This window comes from Vitis vinifera, chromosome 16 (genome assembly GCF_030704535.1).
Source record: "Vitis vinifera cultivar Pinot Noir 40024 chromosome 16, ASM3070453v1".
NCBI lineage: Eukaryota > Viridiplantae > Streptophyta > Magnoliopsida > Vitales > Vitaceae > Vitis > Vitis vinifera.
In genome coordinates this window covers 5,153,083-5,179,048 of record NC_081820.1, presented here as the reverse complement: position 1 = coordinate 5,179,048, position 25,966 = coordinate 5,153,083, and the positions used below count along the sequence as shown (strand labels likewise).

General features: G+C 37.4%; 1 protein-coding gene across 3 annotated transcripts in view; it reads left to right on the top strand.

Moving 5' to 3' along the window:
- Positions 1–25,966, top strand: part of LOC100252876 (polycomb group protein EMBRYONIC FLOWER 2) — a 67,770-nt gene that overhangs the window by 31,159 nt on the left and 10,645 nt on the right. For 2 of the 3 annotated variants that reach the window (XM_010663942.3, XM_010663944.3), the window contains 7 exons: positions 3,593–3,657; positions 14,906–14,958; positions 15,088–15,141; positions 15,225–15,284; positions 21,222–21,268; positions 21,388–21,506; positions 23,353–23,605. In XM_010663942.3, the coding sequence (XP_010662244.1) occupies positions 3,593–3,657; positions 14,906–14,958; positions 15,088–15,141; positions 15,225–15,284; positions 21,222–21,268; positions 21,388–21,506; positions 23,353–23,605 (651 nt within the window). The remainder of the gene's footprint in view (positions 1–3,592; positions 3,658–14,905; positions 14,959–15,087; positions 15,142–15,224; positions 15,285–21,221; positions 21,269–21,387; positions 21,507–23,352; positions 23,606–25,966) is intronic. The other variant, XM_010663945.3, reaches the window with a different exon arrangement.

The window sequence follows — 25,966 nt, the reverse complement described above, 5'->3', positions numbered from 1 at the left end:
TTCTATAGTCCATTTTTTAGTGTTTGTGAATTAGACTTCAATTGGTTTTTTCTAGGGTTGGAGAGGCTTGAGACAAGAAGATTCTCTCCTGCCCTACTTTTTTATTACGGTGATGAAGGCAATTATATTTTATCAACGGCTAGGGTAATTTTTATTACAAAATCAATACAAAATATTTAAAGTTTTGAATTAAACAAAGTTTACTAATAATATTTTCCTAAAGATTTTTCTCAACATTGTATTAAAATAACAGACCTATAATCAGTAGGTTTTTCCTGTACAATTAGTGGTAACATTGAAGTAAAATAATGCTTAGCACCTTATAGAAAAGATATAATAAATATGTTCTCCAACAATAATTAGCCATGTGATATTATAAATTACTTATGCTTATCATATTGTGCTTATTTTAGTGTTAATTTATTCTCATTAATGTTGTATCTAAGTACTAAAAAAATGCCCATGCCATATAAGATTTTAGGATTCAAGGGAACTAACACTCGACGCATGTACTTGAACCCATGTAACATAGCCTGATAGTTAATGGAAGCTAAGGTAGGAGGAAGGGAAGGAGGAGATGTTTTGATCTCTCATATTATTTTCGTTATGACTCTTCTATTTTATGAGCTAGTAGTGAGCAACTATTATACTTGAGATGGGTGCTATTGTATTTTAAAGCTGTTTTGGGATTAAAAATAAATATGAAAAAGACTGAGCTTATTCCATAGGGCTACGAGGTTGGTTGAGCAATTGGCCTCAAGTTCTGGATGTAGAGTGAGTTAGCTTTTCCAAAAATATTCAGGTTTGCCTTTGGTGGCCTCTTTCAAATGTGCATCATTTTGGTATGTAGCACAGGAGAGATATAAAAATAACATTGACTTCTTGGAAGTTGTATCTCTTGAAGGTTAGTAGGCTCACTAGTCTCCCAATATATTTTGTCTTCCTTAATAATCCCAAAGAAAGGGCAAACCAGGTTGGAGGAAATTCAGAGAGATTTTATGTGGGAGAATGAGCCTTTTAGTGGAAAGATCCATATAGGCAAGTTGGGCATAGTGTGATCAGAAAAGACCAAAGGAGGTTTAGGGGTTAGAAGGCTTTTAGTGTTGAAAAATGCGTTGCTTGAGACATGGTTATGGAGATTTTCTTGTGAACTTAATTACTGTTGGAGGAGAGTTCATCATGGGGAGTATGGTGAGACGGTAAGGAGTTGGTGCTCCGATATTGGTCAGGATTCTTTTGGCGGCAATCTTTGCAAAGAGATAAGTAGACGTTGGGATGATTTTCAAACCAGCATCTCCATAGGTAATAATCAAACAACAGAATTTTGAACAAATAAGTGGTGTGGTAAGATGGCCATTTCTTTCTACCTTGCCTGTTAATATTAGGGCTTTGGCACAAGTTATTTAGTTTAACCAAAATGGATTGGGTTCTACCCAGGAGTATATGTGACATGATAACCATCTTGTGGGAGTTCTATCATAGGCAAAATCCTTTGATAAATTGCTTGTCTCACTATGCCTTTTGAGATGTTGTGGGATTAACTTCATTTTTTTTTTTTTTGATAAGTGTGGGATTAACTTCATTTCTATTCCTCCTTTTGGGCTTCTTGTACCAACACCTTTAAAGGTTGAAAAGGGATGGTGCATTTGAAGCTAATTTATCTATCATAGGTAAAATCTAACATTGCATATGTGGTTAGTGTAGTAAGCCAATTTATCCATTCACTATTGAAGTTTCATTTAGAGTGTACAGAATACTCTGGTATTTCAAGGCAGCCCCAGGTAAATGAATCATGTTTCAAAACAATGGAGACCTATAGTTAGAAGCCACACAGATGCATTAGGCATGTTCTCTTGTTGATAGAAGATCGAAAATATGGTATTATACTCCATTTGGAGGAAATTTCATCGCCTAAAGGAGCAAGAAGCAATCAATAGTGGCACAATTAAGTGCTAAGGTTGAATTCAGAGCTTCGGTTTAAGGGATTTGTGAGTTACTCTAGCTTAAAATAGTACTTACAGATCTTAATGTCATAATTGAAGAACCTATGATGTTATTCTGTGACAATAAAACAACCATAACATAGCCTACAATCCAATCCAGTCCATCATGATATGACAAAGCTTGTGTATATGGACTGACATTTTATCAAGGAAAAATTGGACAATGGATAAGTGTGTACATCCTATATTTCATCAATCAAGTAGTTGGTCAACTTACCCAGGGATTACCAAGTTCCACAGTCTATCAATTCTTAGATAAGATGGGAATGCAAAATATCTTTGCATCCGCTTAATCTTGGAGTAGTGGAATATCTAATGGAATGGTTCTTAATTCATTTTTTCCTTAAATTGATCATGTAGCTGTCTATCAAATTGTATGGTTGTCTAGATCTATTCTGTATTCCTAAATCAAATGCAATTAGAATAGGTTAGCTATGTTTCCCTTCTTTTAGCCTAAGAGAAGTTAACTTTGTATGTATTATATACGTTCATTGTCAAGAGGAATGATAGAACTGTTTCTATATTTTAGCCTTTAGAACCATATTAAAAGACAATGGTGTCAAAAAGCATTAGAGTAGGATCAAAAGGTAACAGAACTAACCTAATAGAATTCCACAAGGAAGAAGAAAATTAACAAAAAGGAAGAAAAAAGGGAAAAGATGAATAGTGTGGGAAAAAGACTATCGAAGAAATGTAAAGAAATTGTAGGCTAAAATTAATATATGAGATATCGCTTGATAGTGAGGGGCCTCCTTCTTATGATACTTGCGTAGACTTAGTCATAATTATTGGTTGTGGTTGTGATTACTTTGTGGGGACATTGATGACTTATTGAAGTGTCCCCTTTTCTTTTTTCACACTTCATAACAAAATGAGTCGTACATGCATGGCTTTACATTTTCATCCGCAAAAAACTATCATTTGCATAAATGAATAAAGTTCAAATGGCCATCTAATAAACTAATAACTTGGAACATGTTTTGATGCAAGACCATTAAATTTTTTGCTGTATAAAAGTTATTCCTTTGTTGTATGATGAAATGAGAGATCAAAGAAGACAAAAGAAAAGGAGGGAAAAGAAAAGATAGATCCTTGGCAATCACACCAGGGTTCTTGGGCAATTACACCTAAGATTCTTTAAGCAATCACACTTGAGTGAAAAGAAAAGGGAAAAAAATAGATCTTTGGCAGTTGCACTAAGGCTCCTAGGCAATCACAATTAGAAAAGGCAAATCACACTTTTAAGAAGCCACATAGCAACCACATTCTCAATAAATTCTATTTATTAAAATTGCAACTCTACACAAGTTCATATAGACTCATACAACTCATTTTCTTCTTAATCAAATTAGAAATTGTAAAATGAGAAATTTGACTAAAAGATAATAATAAAATTACTATTATGAACTTTTGTCATAAATAGTCTTTTTAGCTCAAATTTAAACCAACTTTATGAACTTTTCTATTTGGAAATAGATAATCTTGTGTGTTTAGTATGCTTACTCTTCTATGTGTGCCTCATTGGTCTTGATATGCTTTATTTGTGCATGTGGGTGTGCACTTTTAATTTTGTTGCTTGTATTGTGTAGGTTGAGAACTGGAAACGTCATTTTCAACTATAGGTACTACAATAATAAGTTGCAAAGAACCGAAGGTGTGTTGGTTTCTTTCTTGAGGTTAATTTGGTGAAATATTTTATATTTTTCACTTTTAGTTGATTATTATGTTATTTATTATCTACATGAATAAAATTTTAAGTTGTTGGTTGTAGCATGTCATACATATGCAATCCAATTAAAGTATCCATACAACTCCAAGCCATTTGGCTTTTCCTATTCTTTTTATTAATTACTGTCTATGTTTATATATATATATATATATATATATATATATATATATATATATATATAGTTAGAGATAAGGATCGAGAAAATTATTAGGGAGGAAGGGGTAAAGGGGAGAGTGGTCCTTGTAATAGAAAGCTAAAAAATGAAATAAGATATGGAAAACAAATCATTCTCCAATCTAGCAAAAGAATGCTAAAAGGAACTCTTTCCAACTTGAACCATAAGAAACGTAATGAGAGATGTGACAATCTTTCGAAAACATGCTTTAAGGAGCTCTTGGTAACTCCTTGGTCACAAACATCCAAAGAGTCCTAGGGTAAGTAAAACTCTCTGAAGCATTCCCTGCACTATATGGAGCAGCCAACACACTTACGGGAGAGAGATTACCTCCCTATATGAGTTTGCCTAAAAGCTAGGAAAGAGATAAGCAACATATTTGTAATTCCCCTTGGAGCAGCCCACACACATGGGATAGATAGATAGATAGGTTTTCAACTTTCTTAATAATAATCACATTAGATAAAAATAAGAATTAGTTGAAAAGTGAATTTTTGTAAGAATATTTAGAAGAAACAAAAAGGGATTAGTGTTGAACAAAACAATAACCTCACAAGACTAGTGTTGAACCCCCACTATTCCTCCCCTTTCATCTGATAGTGCACGAAGAACTGTTGCAATTAACTGCGCACTCAAGTTTTCATAGTTCCCTCTCAAGGTTTTGCAAAGAATGGGGTTTGGGCCGAAGTGGTTGGGATGGATGTGGAGTTGTATATCTACAACCAAGTTTTCAGTCTTGGTGAACGGAGTACCAGCCGGGTTCTTTCCAAGTTCTAAGTTGTTGCGTCAAGGGGATCCTCTTTCCCCCTATCTATTTGTTATGGGAATGGAAGTGTTGAGTGCTCTAATTAGGAGGGTTGTTGAAGGGGGTTTTATCTCTGGGTGTAGCATATGGCGAGGTAGAAGACAAGCTGTCAATATTTCACACTTACTCTTTGCTAATGATACAATCGTTTTCTGTGAGGCAAAGAAAGAGCACATAACGCATTTGAACTGGATTCTCTTTTGGTTTGAAGCTGCTTTAGGGTTAAGGATTAATTTGGCCAAAAGTGAAATTTTACCGGTTGGGGAGGTGGAAGAGGTGGACGAGATGGCAGTGGAACTAGGGTGTAGGGTGGGACAGTTGCCTACAGTCTACTTGGGGCTGCCATTGGGGGCACCAACTAAGGCCTCTTTAGTGTGGGATGGGGTGGAAGAGAGAGTGAGGAGGAGACTGACCTTTTGGAAACGTCAATATATATCCAAAAGTAGGAGAATTACACTTATAAAGACCACGATGACTAGTATGCCCTTGTATCAAATGTCCCTTTTCCGCATGCCAAAGATAGTGGCAAGGAGGTTAGAAAAGTTGCAAAGAGATTTTTTGTGGGGAGGGAGTAATCTGGAAAAGAAAGCCCACTTAGTCAATTGGGAGGTGGTTTGTGCGGATAAGGAAAAGAGGGGCTTGGCTTAAGAAAGCTAGCCCTTTTGAACAAAGCCTTGCTTTGCAAATGGATATGGAGACTTGCTTGTGTTAAGGAGGATCTTTGGAAGCAGGTGCTTATGGCAAAGTATGGGCAAGAGGATTTTGGTTGGAGGACAAAGAAGGCAAATGGGGCGTTTGGACTAGGGGTTTGGAAGGAGATTCCGAAGGAATCTGTTTGGTGCTGGGAAAAGTTGGCGTTTAAAGTGGGAAAAGGCACCAAAATCAGATTCTGGACTGATCTTTGGTGTGGGTGTACAGTGCTGTCCCAAAGATTCCCGCATCTTTATGCTATGGCTGTGTACAAGAATGCCACAGTGGAAGAGATGTGGGACCAGAATTTCGGCCAAAGCGGCTGGAATTTAAGGTTTCTTAGGGACTTTAATGATTGGGAATTGGACATGGTTGACAATTTGCTTCTTGCTTTGAGGGGTCACAGGATTACTATGGAGGAAGACTCGGTTTTTTGGAAGAAAGGAAGAAACGGGCAGTTTAGTGTTAAGAAAGCGTACAGCTTGTTGGCAAGCCCCATTGCTGCCGTTTTTCCAAAAAGTAATGTTTGGGTGGATAGAGTTCCAACCAAAATTGCGTTTTTTGCGTGGGAAGCCGCTTGGGGGAAGGTGCTTACTCTTGATAAGCTTCAGAAAAGAGGGTGGTAGCTTCTTAATTGTTGTTTCTTATGTGGTTGCGAAGAAGAAACGGTAAATCATATTCTAATATATTGTACAGTGGCCAGAGTGCTGTGGGATATTGTTCTTGGTTTGTTTGGCGCTCAGTAGGTTTTTCCATGAACTGTAAAGGAGGTTTTATTGAGTTGGAGGGGCGCCTTTGTGGGGAAAAAAAGGAAAAAGATTTGGAGATACATTCCATTGTACATTTTTTAGACGGTTTGGAAAGAGAGGAATAGACTAACTTTTAGGAGGAGAGGGGGTGTTAGCAATTCAGAAGCTTAAAAATTCTTTTGTTTGTAATTTATGGGGTTGGGCTAAACTGTATATTGGAGAGGAGCCGCTCTCCCTTATAGGCTTTTTGGAATGGTTAGCTTCTAGTTAAGGGTTGGTGAGTTTTTGTTTATCTTTTTTTGGTTGCGAGGCCTTAGTCGCCTTGTATACTCCTTGTATGCTTTGTGACTTTTTTGCCTCTTGTTAATACATGCTGCGTTTATCTATAAAAAAAAAAAAAAAGAGACAGGATGCTGAGAGATGATTCCTCTTTCTACTTAAGATCTTCACCCCACGCCCTTTTCTTGCCTCCAAATTCTTTAGAGGGGAGCTAATCTCCTTCTCAAATCCCGCACTGAGAACTATTGTAATTAGTTGCATACTCAAGTTTACGTAGTTCCCTCTCAAGATAGGATGCTAAGAGATGATTCTTCTTTCTGTCTGAGATCTTCACCCCATGCCCTTTTCTTGCCTCCAAATTCTTCAGAAGGGAGCTAATCTCTTTCTTGAATCTCACAATTGGCATTCCCACGAAGTTGTTAAAAATGTACGAACTTGCTGGGAAGGCTAATAGGATCCTCTTCTTCCAAGATGCAAGCATGCTCCAAGGCCTTAGAGGGTCTCAACTCCTCAGCCCTAATTGCTAACTCCTTACCTGAAGGATCCTTTGAATCACTTCCAAACATCTCCAACACTTTACCATCCCGAAGCAACATTTGAAGCGATCGGCTCCTAGAGTCCAAAAGCCCCAAGCTAGGAGAGTTAGGATGCCTATTCGCCTCCTCCATGAGGGCTTCATCAGTGAGTGCCACATGAGAACACGACGCTTGCAACAAAACTTTCCTTTCCACCTCATCTTTGACACAACTCCTAAACTCAGTCTCTTGGGTCTTAGTAGAAGAGACAGCCTCTTCGAGAAGCCGTAGCGAACCCATCGATCCCTTGGCCACATCCAAAGGAACACTGCCTGCCTCTCCTCCTTAAAACCTTTTTCCTTTCCAAATAAACCTCTTCCTGTGTCTGGCCTACTTTTAAGGAATGCCACCCCCCTCATGAATCCATAAACTGTTTGGGCTGCAGAAGCAAAAGGTCCAATAAGGCCTCCAAGGCCTTTTGGATCCCGATCCCCACTTAGCTGACTGTTGAACCCACTATTCCTTGTCTTATGAGCCTCTATAACTGGCTTATTACGACCTTGGGTCTGGAGGGACGTGTGGTCAATAGGCCCACCCCTCCACTGGGGATCCAAAGAAAGAGGCCTAGACTCCCACCAAATGCATCACTCCTTCTCCAACTGTTGACCAGCATACTGGGGATCCACTCACTTTGATCTTGGTCTTCCCCTACCCTTGCAACTTTTGACCAACATACAACTACATCTTCCCTTGTCTGAGGATCCCTGCCAAAAGTTTGCAACACGACACTGCCTGCAACATGCATTGGTTGCCTTTCCTTTCCCACTCTCACACCGGTGTGTGAACCACCCTTCCCATCTTCTCTTTCCTCTTGACTGCAAGGCTCATTTCAACTATTGGTTGAAGCCACCACTGAAAAACTAGGTGGAGCTTCCCACCACAACTAAACGGAGAAACTGGAGTACCCTACTTGTAGAGAACCGTGCAAGACTCTCACGTCGAACTTATCCAAAATCCTCGCCTACAGTAGATCATGGGACAAGAGCGTAGTGTCCTCATCCACAGTGACAAAACCCCCACAACGGTCCCCTACTTTTTTAAACACCTCCTGACCCCATAGTTGTAGCGGAAGTCTTAGCTCCCTCACCCAAAGGTCCTTAGTAGACCCCCCTTTACGCAGACACCCTACCTTAGGATGCCATCTTATTAGATGCAGAAAATTCTCCTTGAACCTTCTTGCCCCTCTAACGGGCACCCTCTTTGCCTTAAAGCTATCTTCAAAGTCAAACAAGAGTAGGGCTCCCTCGAAGACTCAGATCTTCACCCCCCTTTTCAAAGACCAGAGACTCATCACAAAGTTTCTCAACCAAGAAAAATTTGGTAGCTGGACTGATGTCTCCTCAAACCAACCTACCAAACACTGCCTTAACTTCTCCTCCCTACACTTCACCTCACCCTCCAATTGAAGTTGAGCAACTTCCCTAAACACCCCTGGGTCTTTCCTAACCACTTCTGCAAAGGACCCAACAACAGTCCCTTCGGTTTGAAGACTCTTCACCTCAACAGGGGAGATTGCTCCCTTAATCTCTGAAGAGGGAACGATTCCTAAAGAACAAAGCTTCTCCGCCATAATAGACCATCCCCCAAGATGGCTCCTCCTTTCAAGGAAGATCAATGAAAACCTTTTCACCTCCTTTGTAAGAACCAAACAGAACAAAAACCTCCCTGCCCCATTTGAACGCCGCTCCAGCTTGAACTTCCTCCCACCCTCCTTCCAAGACATATGCCACCTTGCTAAGACTTCATCTCTACGGTAAGTTTCCACCCTTTCCAAAAGATAACGTAAACTCAAATCCCCGAACCTAATCTAGGTTGTAAGGTCTCTCCCTCTTTCCTCAATAATGCCTCTCAACTTCCCTCCCACCACATCTATAGAAATATCAAAGGACTTAGAGTCTACATCAGACCAACATCGCCTTCCATGTGCCGACATACCTTCATCTTTGGCATATCTTTAATTTGAGTTGTAAAGGATCAAATACCTGGACATATACCTGCATCTTACGTTTATACCTAAATCTAGGCAACATAGGTCCACATTGACTATCAACTACTCTTGATTGGAAACTGTCTATTGATGAGAGTCAAATTGGCTGAACAGCCAAAGCATTGATTAATTGGTAGGACAGCTCAAATTCTGTTGACACTGATTTATCTAGTTTTTAAATAGCCTTTCAATATTGGTGTCATGTTTACTAATGTGTGTTGCAGGAGTACCAATCTGTGCATTGTTATTGATCCTTGGCATAAAACTTCAGACTTATAGTTAAATATTCTTTTCAATTGATCTTAAAGAAAACCAAGGTTTAGTTAGTGTTTCACTCTTATGAATGTTTATACATTTGTGGATTGGGTAGGTTCTCTATAGGGCGTGGTAGTGGGTTTTTGTGTCTTTGTGCATTTTTTTGTCTTTTGTGTTCTTTGTATACGACATGTATACTTTCTTTCTCTTAATACAATTCTTATTTACCTATCAAACAAAACCTTGGCATGAGCTTCATAAGCTCATCCAGTAAAAATTGGCTTCACTCTTAGGATTGACTTTTCTCTAGCGAGTTATTTGGTGATTGATAGTGACTTTTTAGCTATTATAATTCTATTCTAGTGGATAAAGTTAGGAGGGGTTGGTATTGTTGTAACATATAGAAAAATCTCTTTTTAATTGTGTTAAAAAAGGAAATTTCTTTTCTCTTGCGAGTTATTGCTATAACATCTTATCAATTGGGACCTAGTGTGTAGTCAAGAGGAGTTGGAGGTTTGGGCTTTAGGAAGACTTCTTTGGGGAATCGTGCTTTCTTTAGAAATTAGCTTTGGAGGTTTCTTAAGGAAAATTTTGCCCTTTCGCATCAAGTTATTTTGAATTTATTGGACATATCCTAATAGATGAGATGCCAACATTCTGGTTAGATCGTCATATTGATGTCCTTGAAAGGTTATTGCATAGGTATTTGAAGATTTCTCTTCATGCACTTACTTTGTGATAGGTGATGAGGTGAGAGTTCGTTTTTGGGAAGATTTGTAGTAGGAAAATCAACAATTTTGTTCATGATTTTTAGGTCTTTATAGGGTTTTCACGGTTAAAAATATCATTATATCTTGAAACCTTAATTTTTGTTCCAACCTCACTGATTTGGAAATTGAGAACCTTGAGATACTCATGTCCTCACTCTTGTGCACTTGTCGCCATCCATCGCAAATTCAAGAGCTTCATCTTTATCCTCTTTAGACTTATTTTTAGTAAAACTATTCTTTTTAGCTTTGCCCAACATATCAGATCCAATTTCTCTCTCTAGCCAAATTCTTATGGAAATCTAAAGTCTCATCTAAGGTTACAACCTTTGCTTGGCTAATGGCACACAAGTAGGTAAGCAACCAATGACATGCCATAGTTGAGAAGGCCTTTCAAACCCCTTAATTATGATTGGTGCATCTTATGCATGGAGAGTGGAGGACGATAGAGATGTGAGATCTATTTTACTTCTATTCTTCTACCTGAGCCTCCAGTTCTAATGCCTTTAAAGGCATTCTTCACAATGTTATTCATCTCAATTGGCATTCGGTGTGTAAATCAAAGGGGTTTGGGCAACAATGAGGGTGAGTTTAGTCCAGAATAGTGGATATGACATCTATGTATATCCTTAAGTGGAGTAAAACCATTTTGTATAGGTCTCCTTATATAGTGGAGGAGCTCAGTCATACTTTGCTTAATTTCTTGAATATTGTGGGGAGGACCCCTCATCCCTCTCATGTACTTTTTATACATACTTAATACATTTTTTATTTTTTATTTAGAAAAAAAGGGTGGATGAATGCTAGGATACAGGAAATATATAGAGGATGACCCAATGAAGGTTAGCGAGAAAGAAACAAAATAGACAAAGCATCCACCGTAAGCTTCAAAACAATTAAGAAGGGTAGCTATCTCCTAATAAACATTTCACTAATTGAGCATCTCTAACCACCTAGTTGACTGATCTGGATCTCCACAAAAAAGTAGATATCATGTTAAACTGTTATTAGCTTGGGTGGACTTTGTGGGTATGTGGGGTTGTAAGTAGGTTTTTGTTGAAATTTCTACCAAGAATTACTTGAAAGTTAGATATTGAATTAATTCTTTATTGTTCTAAAGTTGTTCAAATGCCCAAAATATAAGTTTTCACTAGAAATATTCTCAACCAAGCAACTTTAATGGAGAAAAATAAGTCAAGTAAGATAATATATTTTTACTTGAAAACCCTCTAAAAGGGGAAAAAAATCATGGGACTTCTGTCCAAAGATATTTATTTTTTTGATAAATGAGCACAAATATATTAAAGGGCGGAAAGCCACAAAGCATATAGGTAATATACACGGCAGCCTAGAAACAAAAACACATGAACAAAAACCTCACCACCCCTTAAGGAACGGCAAGCCATTCCAAAAAACCTAAAAGCGAAGAGGACTTTTCTCCCATATACACCCTAGCCCAACTTCACAAATTACATACAAAATAATTTTTCAGCTTCTGTATAGCTAAAGAGCCCCCCCTAAAGGCTAATCTATTTCTTTCCTTCCATACCATCCAAAAAATACACAATGGGATGGAATTCCAAATCTTTTTCCTCTTTTTCCCCATAAAGGGGCCCCTCCAACTAAGTAACACCTCTTTGACTGTCTCTGGGAACACCCAATGAGCCCCAAATAAGGCAAGGGCGATCTCTCAGAGGACCCTGACCACTATATAGTATAAAAGAATATGATTTACATTTTCCTCTTCACAACCACACAAAAAACAACGATTAGGAAGGTGCCAGCCCCGTCTTTGGAGCCTATCCAAAGTTAGGATCTTCTCCCACGTGGCCTCCCAAGCAAAAAAAACAACTTTGGTTGGAACCTTATCCACCCAAATGCTCTTTTTCGGGAAGGTGATGGCACTAGGGGCTGCCGATAGCTTATAAGCATCCCTAATCCAAAAAGAACCGTGGCCCCCTCCTTTCCATATCACTGAGTCCTCTTCTGAAGAAATCCTCAAGTCCCTCAGCATATGAAACAGCTCTCCTATAGCATCCAACTCCCAATCATTAGTCTTTGGAGAATCTAATAATCCAACCTCCTTGACCAAGGCTAGAATCCCACATTTCATTGACTGTAGCGTTCCTTTGGACCGCCAAGGCAAATAGTTGGGGAAAAGTTTGGGACAGCGCCTCATTACCACACCACTGATCAGTCCAGAAATTGACCTTAGTCCCCTCTCCCCCCTTGAACCCTATGTTATCCCAACACCAATTCGTGTCCTTCAAAATCTCCTTCCAAACCCCCACTCCAAACGTTCCACGAGCCTCATTAGTTCTCCAACCAAAACCCTCATGGCCATACTTCACCCCGATCACCTTCTTCCAAAGGATTTTTTTTTCAAGGGCAAATCTCCAAATCCATTTGCCTAACAAGGCCTTGTTCAAGAGATCAATCTTCCGAATGCCTAGACCCCCCTTCTCCTTTTGAGTGCACACCACCTCCCAATTGATTAAATGGATTTTCCTTTCCAAGCTTCCCCCTCACCAAAGAAAGTCCCTTTGTAATTTTTCGAGCCTTTTTGCTACTAGCTTGGGCATTCGAAAGAGAGAGAATTGGTAAATAGGTATGCTGGCCAAAGTACTTTTAATGAGGGTAGTTCTCCCGCCCTTCGACAAATATTGTCTTTTCCAAAGGGCTAACCTTCTTCTCATTCTTTCTTCCACCCCATCCCACATAGACGAGGCCTTGTGATTGGCTCCAAGAGGCTGTCCAAAGATATTTATGAGACATGGAAGTACGAGAGTACCATTATATGCCAGTCATATTCAACTTCTATCCACTCACTCCATAATTCTGTAGTTATATGAATTCTTACTCTTATTGATCATGATTCCACATGTTTTCACGTGTGAATACCTGTACTGTCCCTGATCCGAAGCTTTGGTAAACCGGACTTTCACCAGAACCTGTCAATCCTCACAACTAAACACTCCATGAGCAGTAGGGAAAGGTTTTCTCAGGGTGTCTACTGATATGATTCTGTCCATAGCACATTTAGTTGGCTCAGAACAATGTCTTTTTCAGTTTACTCAATAAAGAAGACACTCTACTAATGAGATAAAGGGCTTGGAGAGATGATTCCTTTGATACAATCATTCAACCATTAAGTCTTGCAATGGTGTTCTATCCCATGTCCATGATATTCTTTTAGGTATATTGCAACTCTTGACCATGACCCGAAAGGATTTCCTTTTTGACTTGATGTATACAGGATGGGATTGGCTGGTTTTCCATGTTGGTTCTCTTCAGGGTTTTTTTTTTTTCACTACATTGTTTTTTTCTCCACATTCTGTCAAATTTTCAAACAGCCATTGTATTCTCTCTGTCAGGAATAATAGAAAGGCTGTTTTGCTTCCATTCTAGGTTTTTGAGATATAAGGGAATTTTTTGCTTTCTATTGGTTGTGAACTCAAGATAATGAATTCTGTTTTGATCCTGATTTTTCTTATGAAATCCCATTCATTTCTTCCCTTTTGTGACTTTCAATTTTCTCAGCAAGCCACTCCACACCTTTGTTCTCTGGCTGCAAAGTCCCAGGCTGCCTCTAATCCTTTTTTGCCTCTAATCCTTTGTTGTGATTATCATCTATGCAATGCCATTCCCATATGCAACCTTGAGATAACAACATTTCCTTCGCTAGATTTAGAGGACTCTTAATTTTTTGCCTATGTTCTATGTCCAATAAAACAATATTCATAGTCAGATTTGTATTAAACTTATTCTACAATTTTTGAATTTGTGGTTTGATCAAATCACAAATAATAGATATTCATATATTCAAGCAGTTAATCATTTGCAAATAAAAATATAGAATTTGATTAATCAATTTGGTAAATATATTAAAATATACTTAAGGTCAATGTGTTTAACTGAATTCTATAATCCATATGCATTAAACCTGTTTTACTAATTTTGAACTGTTGTTGGCCAATGAAATAAAAAATAGCAGATATTTGTATCCTAACAATTAGCTCATTGTGAATTGAAATATTGAACTAGATTAACCAACATTGGTAAATACATATAAAACTTACTTAGGCCTGTTTGTTAATGTAATAAATAATCAATACGAACTCCATTAATCATCATCGGCAATCTTTTACGTGGAAAACCCTTTTGGTAAAATCTCAAGATTAGAAGTTAGATCAAAATAGGAAGCTTGAAACTTTACTCACCTGTTGGTTGAGATGAGATTTCTGTTGATCAAGTTTACATAATTTGAGCCTTTGGCTTGCTGCTAGATTTCGCAAACTGTTTGCTTCTCCAGCATGATTCGCCCGAGAGTTTCAAGGGTTATTTTGAGAAAATTTAGGCCAGATATTAACAGCTAGAACCTAAGGTCTATAATTACTTACCATCCTAAGAGTGTGGAATGAAAATGGAACCAAAAGTTTTCAAATGCACATGCATGGCTTTGTTTTTGCAGCTTCAACATTATACCCAGGAGTAAAATTACTCAACCATACTCTTTCCTGCCGATTTGCAAAGGGAACTTGCCAAGAGACACATGTCTAGAAATTGGTCTCTGGATTTACAAAACCAACACTTTCATCTGTTTTTTAATTTTTATTCTTGCTGGTGGCATTACATGATTTGGCTTTCCCTCCTTGCATTCTCTAACATGTGCTTTCTTTGAGAAATAAACCTGATATATACATTTTCTTGTTTCATACATGATCAGTATAGCTATCTTGCTGCCCTTGTCAAATTTTTCCTCATTTTTTGATCATCCTTTGTGTTTTGGATGGATTTCTCATCCTTCACTTGTACTTAGGAATCCATATTAATAAATACTTTTGTTTCTGATTAAAATATAAAAAAGACCTGATACATACTCTCCATGCAGTGACGGAAGACTTCTCCTGTCCCTTCTGCTTGGTCAAATGTGCAAGCTTCAAGGTTAAATCACCTCTTGGCATATTTGCATTTCCTTTTTTTTCATTTTTTTCTTTTTTGTATTTAATGAACATGAATTTAAATAACTAAATTTATGGCTTCATACTTACAACTACTTAATTTCTTTTATAGGGTCTGAGATATCACTTGTCCTCATCACATGATCTATTCAACTTTGAGTTTTGGGTTGGTAAACTTCAGGAATCAGTAGTGGCATTCTGATAAATAAGCTCTTGTGATCCTTAACTATATAACCCTTGGATTTGTAGGTAACTGAAGAGTATCAAGCTGTAAATGTATCTGTGAAAACTGATATTTGGAGAACCGAGGTCAGGACAATATTTCCACCATAAAAAGTACTTATGGAGGATTTTTTATGGTACTTAGTTACTTTTTCTGTTTGGTTGTGTGTTTATATACAAATAAAAAGTGACTAAGCTTCAAATCTGGATACACTAGCCACCTTGCTTTGGTTTTAATTTAATTTACTTTTTCATTCTGATGCCCCACATTCACACATATGTATGTAGTATTCTTTAATATACTATTTTTGTTTTATCTATTTTAGGTTGCTCTTTAATATCATTTTTCTATTGTTTTGGGGATGATGAAAAGAAAAGAAAAAAAAAAGTTCGGTAATTTTAAAGGGTTCATGCTCGTTAACCCGAGAGAAATTGCTAACAAAAAGTAAATAAAAAATTCTCGGGCTCATGAAAATCCATGAAGTACTTGCACGAACAGCCACCCTACAACAATTTTACCTCATGAAAATGTTGCTATGAGGTGAAAACTTCCAAAAGGAGAATCTATAAAAGAATTTCTAGTGAGGGATGTGTGTGTGTGCGCGCGCGCGCGCTCGTATAATTTGTTTATAGATCTGCAGCAAAAAAAATGCTTGGGAATAAAAAGATTTGGAGAATAAAAGTTGCTTATAAAAGAAACAACCTTATATACAGCTGACAATCTGTACACAAATGACAAATCTAAGCATCTCTCCAAACTTATCATAATGCCCATTAAGCTAGGCATAAAATAATAAATTACCCTGCTTATAACAGCATCTTAACCTTGCCTGCTTTTAATAAATTATTCAGTTACCTATGAAAAGAACTAATATCTCATCTTTGCCCCTCAATCAATGACTGAAGTACTATCAGCGTTCTGTAATGGATGATTGTTAAAGTTTGCCTCATAATACTAAGCATGCCATGGTTGAGCTATGAACAATAAACTTCTGCAAATTGATATGAGGACGTTCAAATATGCGGGGTAGAGATTTGTTATACAGTTTTTGCTGAACATGTGCATGAAAGGGAAACTTCAGTTATGGCAGTTTTAGCTTGGGAATGAAGGCCCTTGGTGATTGGCAGGTTGTGTGGACTTGGGGGATTGTTAAAGATCAAAGGCTCATCTGCTTAAAAACTTCAGAGATGGGTTTTGTCTCTTTTGCTGAAGATGAAGAGGCAGGGAAGATGCCTTATGTTATTACTGTTTCTGAAAGAGGGAATACTTTGTACTGTTGAATTTGGAAGGTTGAACCCATACCTGGCTCCTGTCCCTTGATGTAGGTTATGGTGGCAGAGCCACCCGATCTTCAATCAAGGTGCATTGTGAGTTGATGTTTCAGATGGGATTTGGGCTAGAAGGGGAAATAAAAAGGGGATATGGCAGACGAAATTTTGAAAGCTGATGTATGGGAGCTGTTGAGATGGAGAGATGGCCAAACTGATAATAGAGGTTGACAGTGATCAGAGAAATTGGACTTCTGCTGCTTTTGTGGTGGAGCTATGATTGTGGATACAATTAATGAAGATGTGAAAGAAAAGGAGGTGCCCGACATTGGCTAGGGTATTGATGGGGTAGGGGGTTGAGGGAACAACATTTGCCCGAAATTATCACTGTTAGATTGAGGTCTTTAAATTCTTGAGTTCTACATGGAAAAAATATGCCCTAGTTTAGATATGGCAACAGTGTGAAGAAAAAGGAATGAAGTTTACTTGATTGGGTAAGCTGGAAAAGTTTGTCTGTTATTGATGGTTCAAAATTTTAATTATTTTATAGATCTTCCAGTGGGCCAAGGGCTGAAAAAAGAACTATGGCTGGGTTTTTGGGGGGTTTTTTGTTGGGCCTAACATGAGCGACTTAAGAGTTGAACTTAAAAGGGGATTGGAGAAGTGTGTCCAAGTGAGGAGCTATTTTGATACTTTGGTTATGAAAAAGGCCAATATACGAGGGAGGGGGTGGGGTTGTTGGTTTTGGTGCGGTTTAAGTCCAAGGAAAGCAAAGGACTGATAAGAAGAAGATACCATTTTCAATTCGCAGATGATACCATTTTCTTTTCTAACACTAGGGAGGAAGAATTGCAGACTCTCAAGTCTTTTGCTTTAGGCATATTTTTGGGCTCAAGGTCAACCTGGACAAGAGTAATATTTATGCCATCAATCTTGATCAGAATCATCTTTCTAGGTTGGCTGAGTTGCTTGATTGCAAGGGTTCTGGTTGGCCTATACTCTATCTGGGTCTTCCTTTGGGAGGGAATCCCAAGGCTTGTGGCTTTTGAGATCCAGTGATTGAGAGAATCTCAAGAAGATTAGATGGGTGGCAAAAGACTTATTTTTCTTTTGGAGGAAGGATAACTCTTATCCAATCTTGCCTCACCCACATGCCCTGTTACTTCCTCTCTTTGTTTAAGATACCTGTTTCAGTGGCTGCAAAAATTGAGAGGTTGCAAAGGGATTTTTTATGGTCAGAGATTGGGGAAGGTAAAAGCGATCATTTAGTTAGTTGGGATGTAATGTGAAATCCAAAGGCAAAAGGGGATTGGGATTTGGGAAGATTTTTCTAAGGAATCTTGCTTTCTTAGGGAAATGGTTGTGGAGGTACCCTAGAGAGGGTTCAGCTCTATGGCATCAGGTCATCTTTAGCATTTATGGTTCACACTCTAATGGTTGGGATGCTAACACTTTAGTCAGATGGTCACATCGTTGTCCTTGGAAGGCTATTGCACAAGTCTTTCAGGAGTTTTCCATGTTTACTCGGTTTGTGGTAGGAAATGAGGAAAGAATTCGATTATGGGAAGATTTGTGGTGGGGGGACCAATATTTGGAATCCCAATATCCAAGACTATTTAGAGTAGTCTTGGATAAAAATATTCCTATTTCTTCAATTATCGGCTCTACTCGTCCTTTCTCTTGGAACTTTAATTTTTGCTGTAACCTTTCAGATTCTGAGATAGAAGATTTAGAAGGCCTCATGCGGTCACTTGATGGTTTGCATCTATCACCTTCGGTTTCAGATACCAGATCCTGACCTTTATCTTCTTCAGGGGTTTTTTTAGTCAAATATTTCTTTCTAGCCTTATCCCAATTTTCTGGTTCTCCTCCGGTTTTTCCTTCTAAGTTCGTTTGGAATTCTCAAGTCCCTTTCAAAGTGAATTCCTTTGTCTGGTTAGTGGCACACAAGAAGGTAAATACAATAACATGCTACAATTGAGAAGACCCTACAAAGCTCTTAGTCCTGATATTTGTATTTTGTGCATGAAGCATGGGGAATCAGCAGATCATCTTTTCCTACATTGCTTTTTGACGACGGGGTTGTGGCACAGATTATTTCAGTTAGCTAAGATGGATTGGGTCCCCCCGAGGAGCATCTTTGACATGATGTCCATCAAATTTAATGATTTTGGTTCATCTAAGAGGAAGATAGTTTTGTGGCAAGCTGCGAACATCGCTTTAATTTGGGTTGTGTGACAGGAAAGAAACGCGAGGATTTTTGAGGATAAAGCAAGGAATTCGGAGTATCTTTGGGATTCTATTTTTTTCCTTGCTTTTCTTTGGGCTTTCTGTTCCAAGGTTTTTAAGGGGACTCCCCTTAATGTGTTACAACTTGACTGGTTAGCAGTGTGTAATTCCCAAGGATTGGTTTAATCTAGAGTGCCAGCTTGTGTTTACTGTGTACTTTCTTGTTTTTGTATTCTTGTAGTTTAGTTTTCTTTGGTGGGAGGATTTCTCATCCTTCTCTTGTACTTCTTTTTTCTTTCAATATATCTCTTTGTCGTTTCCTATCAAAAAAAAAAAAAAAAAAAAGACCTCTTTTTTGATGAAGTGGTTTTGGGGCAAGTTTTTAGTCAGTTGGGTTAAATTAGCATTCTGAGCAGTGTAATGCATGCTTAAGAATTGAAGGTAAGGAGAAGCGAGTGAGTGGTAGGGCCAACTTAGGTAAAAAAAAAAAAGAAAAACAACCCCTGTTCTGCAGAATTGGTACTTCTCAATTTGGGTTTGGGAGTTAAATGGAAGTTTTCAGCTAGAGGAATCTCTAGCAGTGGTGTGGATGTGGGTGATTGCTGCAGATCAGGTTGTTCTAGGATTGTCATTAGATTGGGAGTTTACCCTTTGTAGAGATAATGAGGAGTTTGGTTAAAAGGCTAAAAGCTGCTACTGCTCAGGTTGGTGTAGGATTGTTCTTGGATGTGGGTTTGATAAAAAAACCAGGCACATTGAGTCTATGATGTAGGACAACTCTTGGATGGTTGCCTACACTCAAGGGTAGGTGGACTAGGGTTTTATTTTTTAGGGTGTAAAGAGAGGAATAAAGAATAAATTTTATGGTAGAGAAAATTATAAGATAAGAAATAGAGAGAAAGAAGAAACAATGAAGAAAAGATCGAAAACCTTAGAGTCTCACTAAGGCCTTCTAGGAGTCTCACTTAGAAGAAAATCAATGGAGCCTCACCATTGAGGGTTGCAACTTTGCAATGAAAGAAAATATAATATTATTCATCTCAATTCATCCCTTTGATTTACATTGATTAGCCTATTTATAGGCTTCTCTAAGAAATCCAAAGTCTATTAGGACTCTAATAACCTATTATGATTCTAATTCTAATGATAACATCCAAAGTCTATTAGGACTCTAATAACATATCATGACTCAAATTCTAATTATATTATAACTCAACTAGCTAATCCTAATTAGACTCCAACAAATACCAATCCCAATTCAATTCTAATTAATATTAATTGACACAAAATATGGGATGAAAAATAATAAGTTCTCTTTCTATTAGATTGACTATACATACGGTTTATATAGGAGATTACAAGAGAAGAAATAAGAAACAAGAGACATAATAGGAAACTAATTTATTCCTAAACTAACCTATTTCTAAATCATAAAACTATCTATTTACAGAAATAGGAAACTAATAAACCTATCTATTTACAGAAATAGGAAACTAACATAATAGGAAAAAAAATTCTCCTATTCTATTTATAGCTCAACATTAATCCTACTTAAGGTTTACTTAGGTCTTCTCTTTCTTCCTTGAATAAACTTTAAAAGGCTTTCCCCCATCACTCTGTGTGTGTGTTTCTCTCTTGAGCCTTGAGCTGGTGATTGTGCTGAGAGCTATTCTGGGTTGTATAAGAAGCTGCGGAAGATGTTAAGGAAAGGTGTCAGGCTAGGTTCTGGAGAGGATTAACCGGTTTAGCATAGTTTTAGGGCTTTTTATGAGAGTTTTAAGATGGAGATTAGCTACCTTTTCCCTTGTGTTAAGCCAGATCAAGGAATATAAGATTTTATGGGGCTTGCTCTTGCTTTTAGAATGAGAGATGACTAAAAAAATTGAATTCCTTGGTTAAATATTACAGAGGTGGAAGAAGAGAAGAGAGGAAAGGGAAAGGTAAGAGGGGGGGAGGGGAGGAGAAGAGGGAAATGGTTGTGTTATCTTGAGGTTAAATAATCTTATGGAATATGAAGAGTTTGAATTGTTATATAACAGGGTAGCAATGCAGTACTAATGAAACAATGGAGGCTGTTGATGTATCATTCATATTCAGTTATTATGCTGAATGGATTACGTAATTTGTTCTATGTTTTTGTATATTATTTCTTTTCAATACAACCTAAATGCTCTTTGTATGTATTTAGTTTCGTCATTTTGGCAATCAATTAATGGTGTTAACGATCTTCTAGAGGGAGAAACGTCTTGGTGCTGCTTTTATTTCTCTGCATCTGTTTTTTAAAGGTTCATGTTGGAATGGAAAGTGGATCTTCCATTCTGTGGCACAATCTGAACCCCCATATTGGACTGTCATCTACATTCAATGTGATAAAAATGTTTATTTCTTGTATTATATATCTTTTCTTTTTTTGTTAATACTATTGTCTAAATAACCAAAATTATGTAAATTATTATGTGGTATTTTCTATGATGGAAGTTGTTTATATATGTTCTAGAAATTTATGTGTGGATACATTATATTCAGATTGTTGCAGATGGAGTTGACCCTAAGCAACAAACTTTTTCCTTCTGGTAGGTTACAGTTTTGGTCCTGATTTGATACTGCAAAGTTTTCTTTTGGCATTATTTTTTGATAGTTGATCAATCAGAAAACCATGAATGAAAATTGGTGAATTCATTTTTATGTACAGTTCAAAGCCACTAAGACGAAGAAGATCGAAGAATCTAGCTCAAAATGCAAAGCATGTACATCCACTCACCCTGGAGTCAGACTTGCATGCTGTAGTCAGTAATCTGGGGAAGGCAAATGGTACATGTTCATTTCTTCTGACTCATTCTCAGGTTCTGATGGATAGGAAGCCTCTTGATGAACTATTTTGAAAAATTGGAAGTGGAATCACTCCTTGTTTGTAGTTTTGCATTATTTTACTTTGTTTTTCCGTTTCTTTTTTTCTTTCTTTTTTTTTCCCTTTTTTTTGGGTATTAAATCATAAATCCTTTGAAGAAAACTATGAGATTGATGCATCCTCAAAATCTAGGAACAAAAGAAAAAAAATAGGAGGCAGAAATCTAGCTACAAAAGTTCGAAAGTAAAAATAAAATGAGACAACTGTGAGCTAAGAATAACTTATCTCCTAAAGATCTTTACTGGATAATGGTCAATAAGGTTTTACATTTTCTTGTCTCTATAGGCAAGAGGAATATGTAAAACACACCATGAGTGACTTCGATCATCATATGTGATAAATGGAGTGAAATTCATTGGGCTCAAACTTCGTTTTTTTCTTTTCCCTTTTTCTTTTTTCATTTTTTTTTAATTTTCCTTTTTTATTTGCTTCTTTTTGATGTCCTTTCCCTCAGCTTCACATTCCAAAAGGAACCTTGGAAATTGATGAAATCAATAGACAAGGTCATGGGACTCCATCCTATTGACAGATCTATAAATTATGAACTCTCTTCTGCAAAAAGAGCTATCAACCACGCAGACAAAGATTTTAGAAAAAAATGTTTTAGTTTTAACTTCAAGAGCTTATTTTCAGCAGATATTCTGCAATCTGTCTCTCTAGAAACACGAAGATGATTACCATTGTGTTGGTCTTTGTACTTCCCTCCTGTTCTTGACAAATTTCTGGTGTCAACAAGGAAATGTTCCCCTAATGAATTTAGAAAAACCCAAGAAAAATTGAATAAACACCAAAGACTAGAGGTTATACATCATTGAAAAATTAATTTGAGGTGATTAACTGACTTGCCCTCTCCACATGGAAAGATCATTCCCCGTTTCATTTGTTGGTCAGCTGTTAGAATATTTAAGGAAGTGTCAAATTTCTTGTCAGATTCCAAGGTGCTTTACCATTCATCCATGCTCTATTTTTTTGTATTATTATTAGAAATAATAATTCCAAAATAGTGAACAGAAGTAGAAAGAAATGATGAGTTGGTCCTTCATGGAAAAGGTCTACTTGTTCCAAAAAATGGAGGAATCATTGGTGTCCACTTTCATTGAGATCAGGCTAGAAGTTTATGGGCTTTATTATTCTCTCTTTTTGGAGTTTGTTGGAGCTTCAAAAAACAGTAAAAGCTTTTGCATGGCTGGCATGGTAACTTCATGGGAAAGAAGCACAAAAAAGGATGGAGAGGGGGTGCCTTATGTCTACTTTGTATAATGGAATACAAGGACGTTCAAGGTGTCCAATGGTTGGAGTTTGCTCTTAAAGGCCACTTGCTAAAAACCTTCTCTCTTTTGTTATTTCCTAACTGGCAATCAGCACTTGCTTTAATCAAGGTAATGGGCAGGTTGGATTAGCTGCTTGGCAGATATTTGAAAGGGTTTTTTTTAGTTCTATGCTAAGCATCCTGCTGATAGACAACTATGGATGTTAGGATTGTGTTAGTACTTATACTTCCTTTTTAAGGACTTGCTTTGGGGGTTGCAAATAGTAATTCATTCTCGTGCCATTCTGGTGAATGCATTTCAAACAGATGGAGCCTACTCCTTGCATCTTTTCCAAAAAGTCTCAGGGGTTGAATATTACCGTTGGTTTCCTGTAGATTTATGTAACACTGATTTGATAAGTAGTTTTGAGCAGAAATTATTAGTCATCAGCCTTCATGCTCCTTTTATGAAATAATGATGAACTAAATTCTTGTTTCAGATGCTCATTCCAGTAAAGGTGAAAGGGCTCGTATTTTAAGTGGGAATGATTCACAGGCTGTCCCAGGTGCTGCGCTGTGTGTGGAACGAGTTTTGTCAAGTCATAATGTTCCAGGGGTTTCAAGTGCAACAGTTCAATCAAATGCAGATCCAGAATGTGTTCAATCAGGCCCTGCAAGCAATCTTGCACCACCTGCCTTGCTACAGTTTGCAAAGACAAGAAAGTTGTCAATCGAACGCTCTGACCCTAGAAGGTATGTATGCCATTGTGTGATTTTCTTTTATATGTCTGCATTTTATTCTGAAAGACCTTAATGTATTTTCCATAAAAAGATATCACGATTTCACACACCTGCGCATGTGCTCATGCACATATGTGCTAACATTCTGTTACAGTTAGTTCAGCAGGGTTGAAGTGTTGTCCAATCACTGTCAGGCTGTCTACCATCTGCATTAGGTTGTAAATTGTTGCTGGAAGCCAATGCAAGACTGAACTGTCCAAACTACAAGCCAATAAGTGTATATGGTTGTCATCTGGGGGTTGGAACCCCAGTCACTTTCTTAAGTAATTACAACATTCTCATGGAAAGTGCAAACCTAATGGTTTAGAATCATCTCATCGTTCTAGATTTTCATAATTTTGATGCTTTCCTAGAATTAATTGTTATTAGTTTGCACATCTCTGCTCTCTTTTCCCAGTGCAACAAATTTGGTCACCTAAGTTGATAATTCTTTGATCTACTGAAAGCCTTAAACAATTGGAATTATAGTTCTTAAGTAACACAAAATTTCATTTATTTTATTTGAATATAGATGACTACACATGGTATTTTCGATGATTCCTTTTTCTCTATATATATTTATATATTTCTAATATTATAGATATTGAGCTTTAAGTGGGTACAAGTGTTGTAAAAACCATGCTAAGTACCTTCTATTTAAGTTAATCCCTTCTTGTGATACACATAAATAATCTGCATGCATATGCAAGATATTATAAAGTGTAAAACTAGTTGTCCTTTTTTTTTAATAAATTAAAAAAGAAGAAGAGTTTTTTGTCTTCCTTTTTTGATGGTTTGTTCTCCTTCATTCTTTCAAATGTTGTTTTTGCCTAACATAATACAAGTATCATTTCTTATTAAAAAAAATCAGAAGATACAGGTGGCAGATAGTGAATGTATGACCCATTCTCTAAAGCCTTTCCTTTGCTTCTGTCTATGGGTATAGATTGGTCTATCATAGTGAAGAATTATTACTAGATGAGGAATAAAGGTTTCTCTAACTAACATGTAGAGATTACAGGAAAAATAGACAAAGGAAACTTCTGTACACTAGCCTAAGAATCAGTTGATCATAGGAGGTTGTGGGTCAACTATACAAGAAAGGAAAGTTCCCAATTTACAACCTATAGGTTTGGCTACACAATTTACTTCTCCCTTCAACACTCCCCCTCAAAATGGTGAGTAGATGTTCTTCATTCCTAGCTTTCTTGCAATAGTTTGAACTGAATGAATTGCAAAGTCCTTAGTCAGTATATTAGCTAGTTGACTACTTACAGAAATATAGGGACCGCAAATGAGCCCACTATCCCATTCACTTCCACATGCTTCATGTGAACATGTTGGACTGTATTGTGGGTAATATTTATTACTGATTTATTATCACAATAAAGTTCATTGGTCCTTCTCAATTGATTTTAAGATCAATAAGGATGATCTTTTTCCAGGGGAGTTCATGTATCCTATGTGCCATGGCTCTAATCTTTGCTTCCAGGCTTCATCTAGTCACCCCTTATTGCTTCTTACTCCTCTAATTAACCAATTTCCTTCAAAGAAAGTGCTCCCTAATGTTTACCTCTAATGCATGACTAAACCTGCCCAACCAGCACCTTTATAGGCTTTAAGGTCTATTTTTGCAAATTTCTGAAGGAGAATACCTCTTCCAAGTGTTGTTTTAGATACTAAAACACGCTAAGGACTGCTTTCATGTGTATCTCCTTGGGTGAGTGCATAAAATGACTTTTCATACTCAAGACATGGGCTATATCTGGTCTGGTTTGTGATATAGAGATTAACTTCCCTCCCATGTGGTAATACCTACTGCGATCCACTAGTCCATCCTCCTTACCCTCATTCAATCCATGATTTGGTTCAATTAGAGTTTCTATCAGTTTGTAGCCTAGTATCCCTCTTTCTTTTGAGAAGTTTTAGATTATATAATCCTGGAAAATGACAATTCTCTCTCTTGACTCTGCAACTTCAATTCCCAAACGATATGTAAGCCTTCCCAATTCTTTAATTTTGAATTCCCTTGCAAGATGCTCCTTCAATTTCCTATTTTTTCCAAGTCATTTCTAGTCATAATAATATCATCAGCATATACAATGAGAGTTGTCACCTTTCTTGAACTTGAGTACTTAATCAACAATGTGTGATCCCCTTGACTCAACAAAGTCATATGTGTACCATACTTTGGTGAATCTTCCAAACCATGGTGCTTTCTTAAGTCTGCAAACTTTATTTCTAGTGGAATCTTTGCTTAGTCCAGGTAGCATCTCCATGTGAACCTCCTTCTCCAAGTGTCCATGTAGAAAGACATTCTTTACATCAAATTGT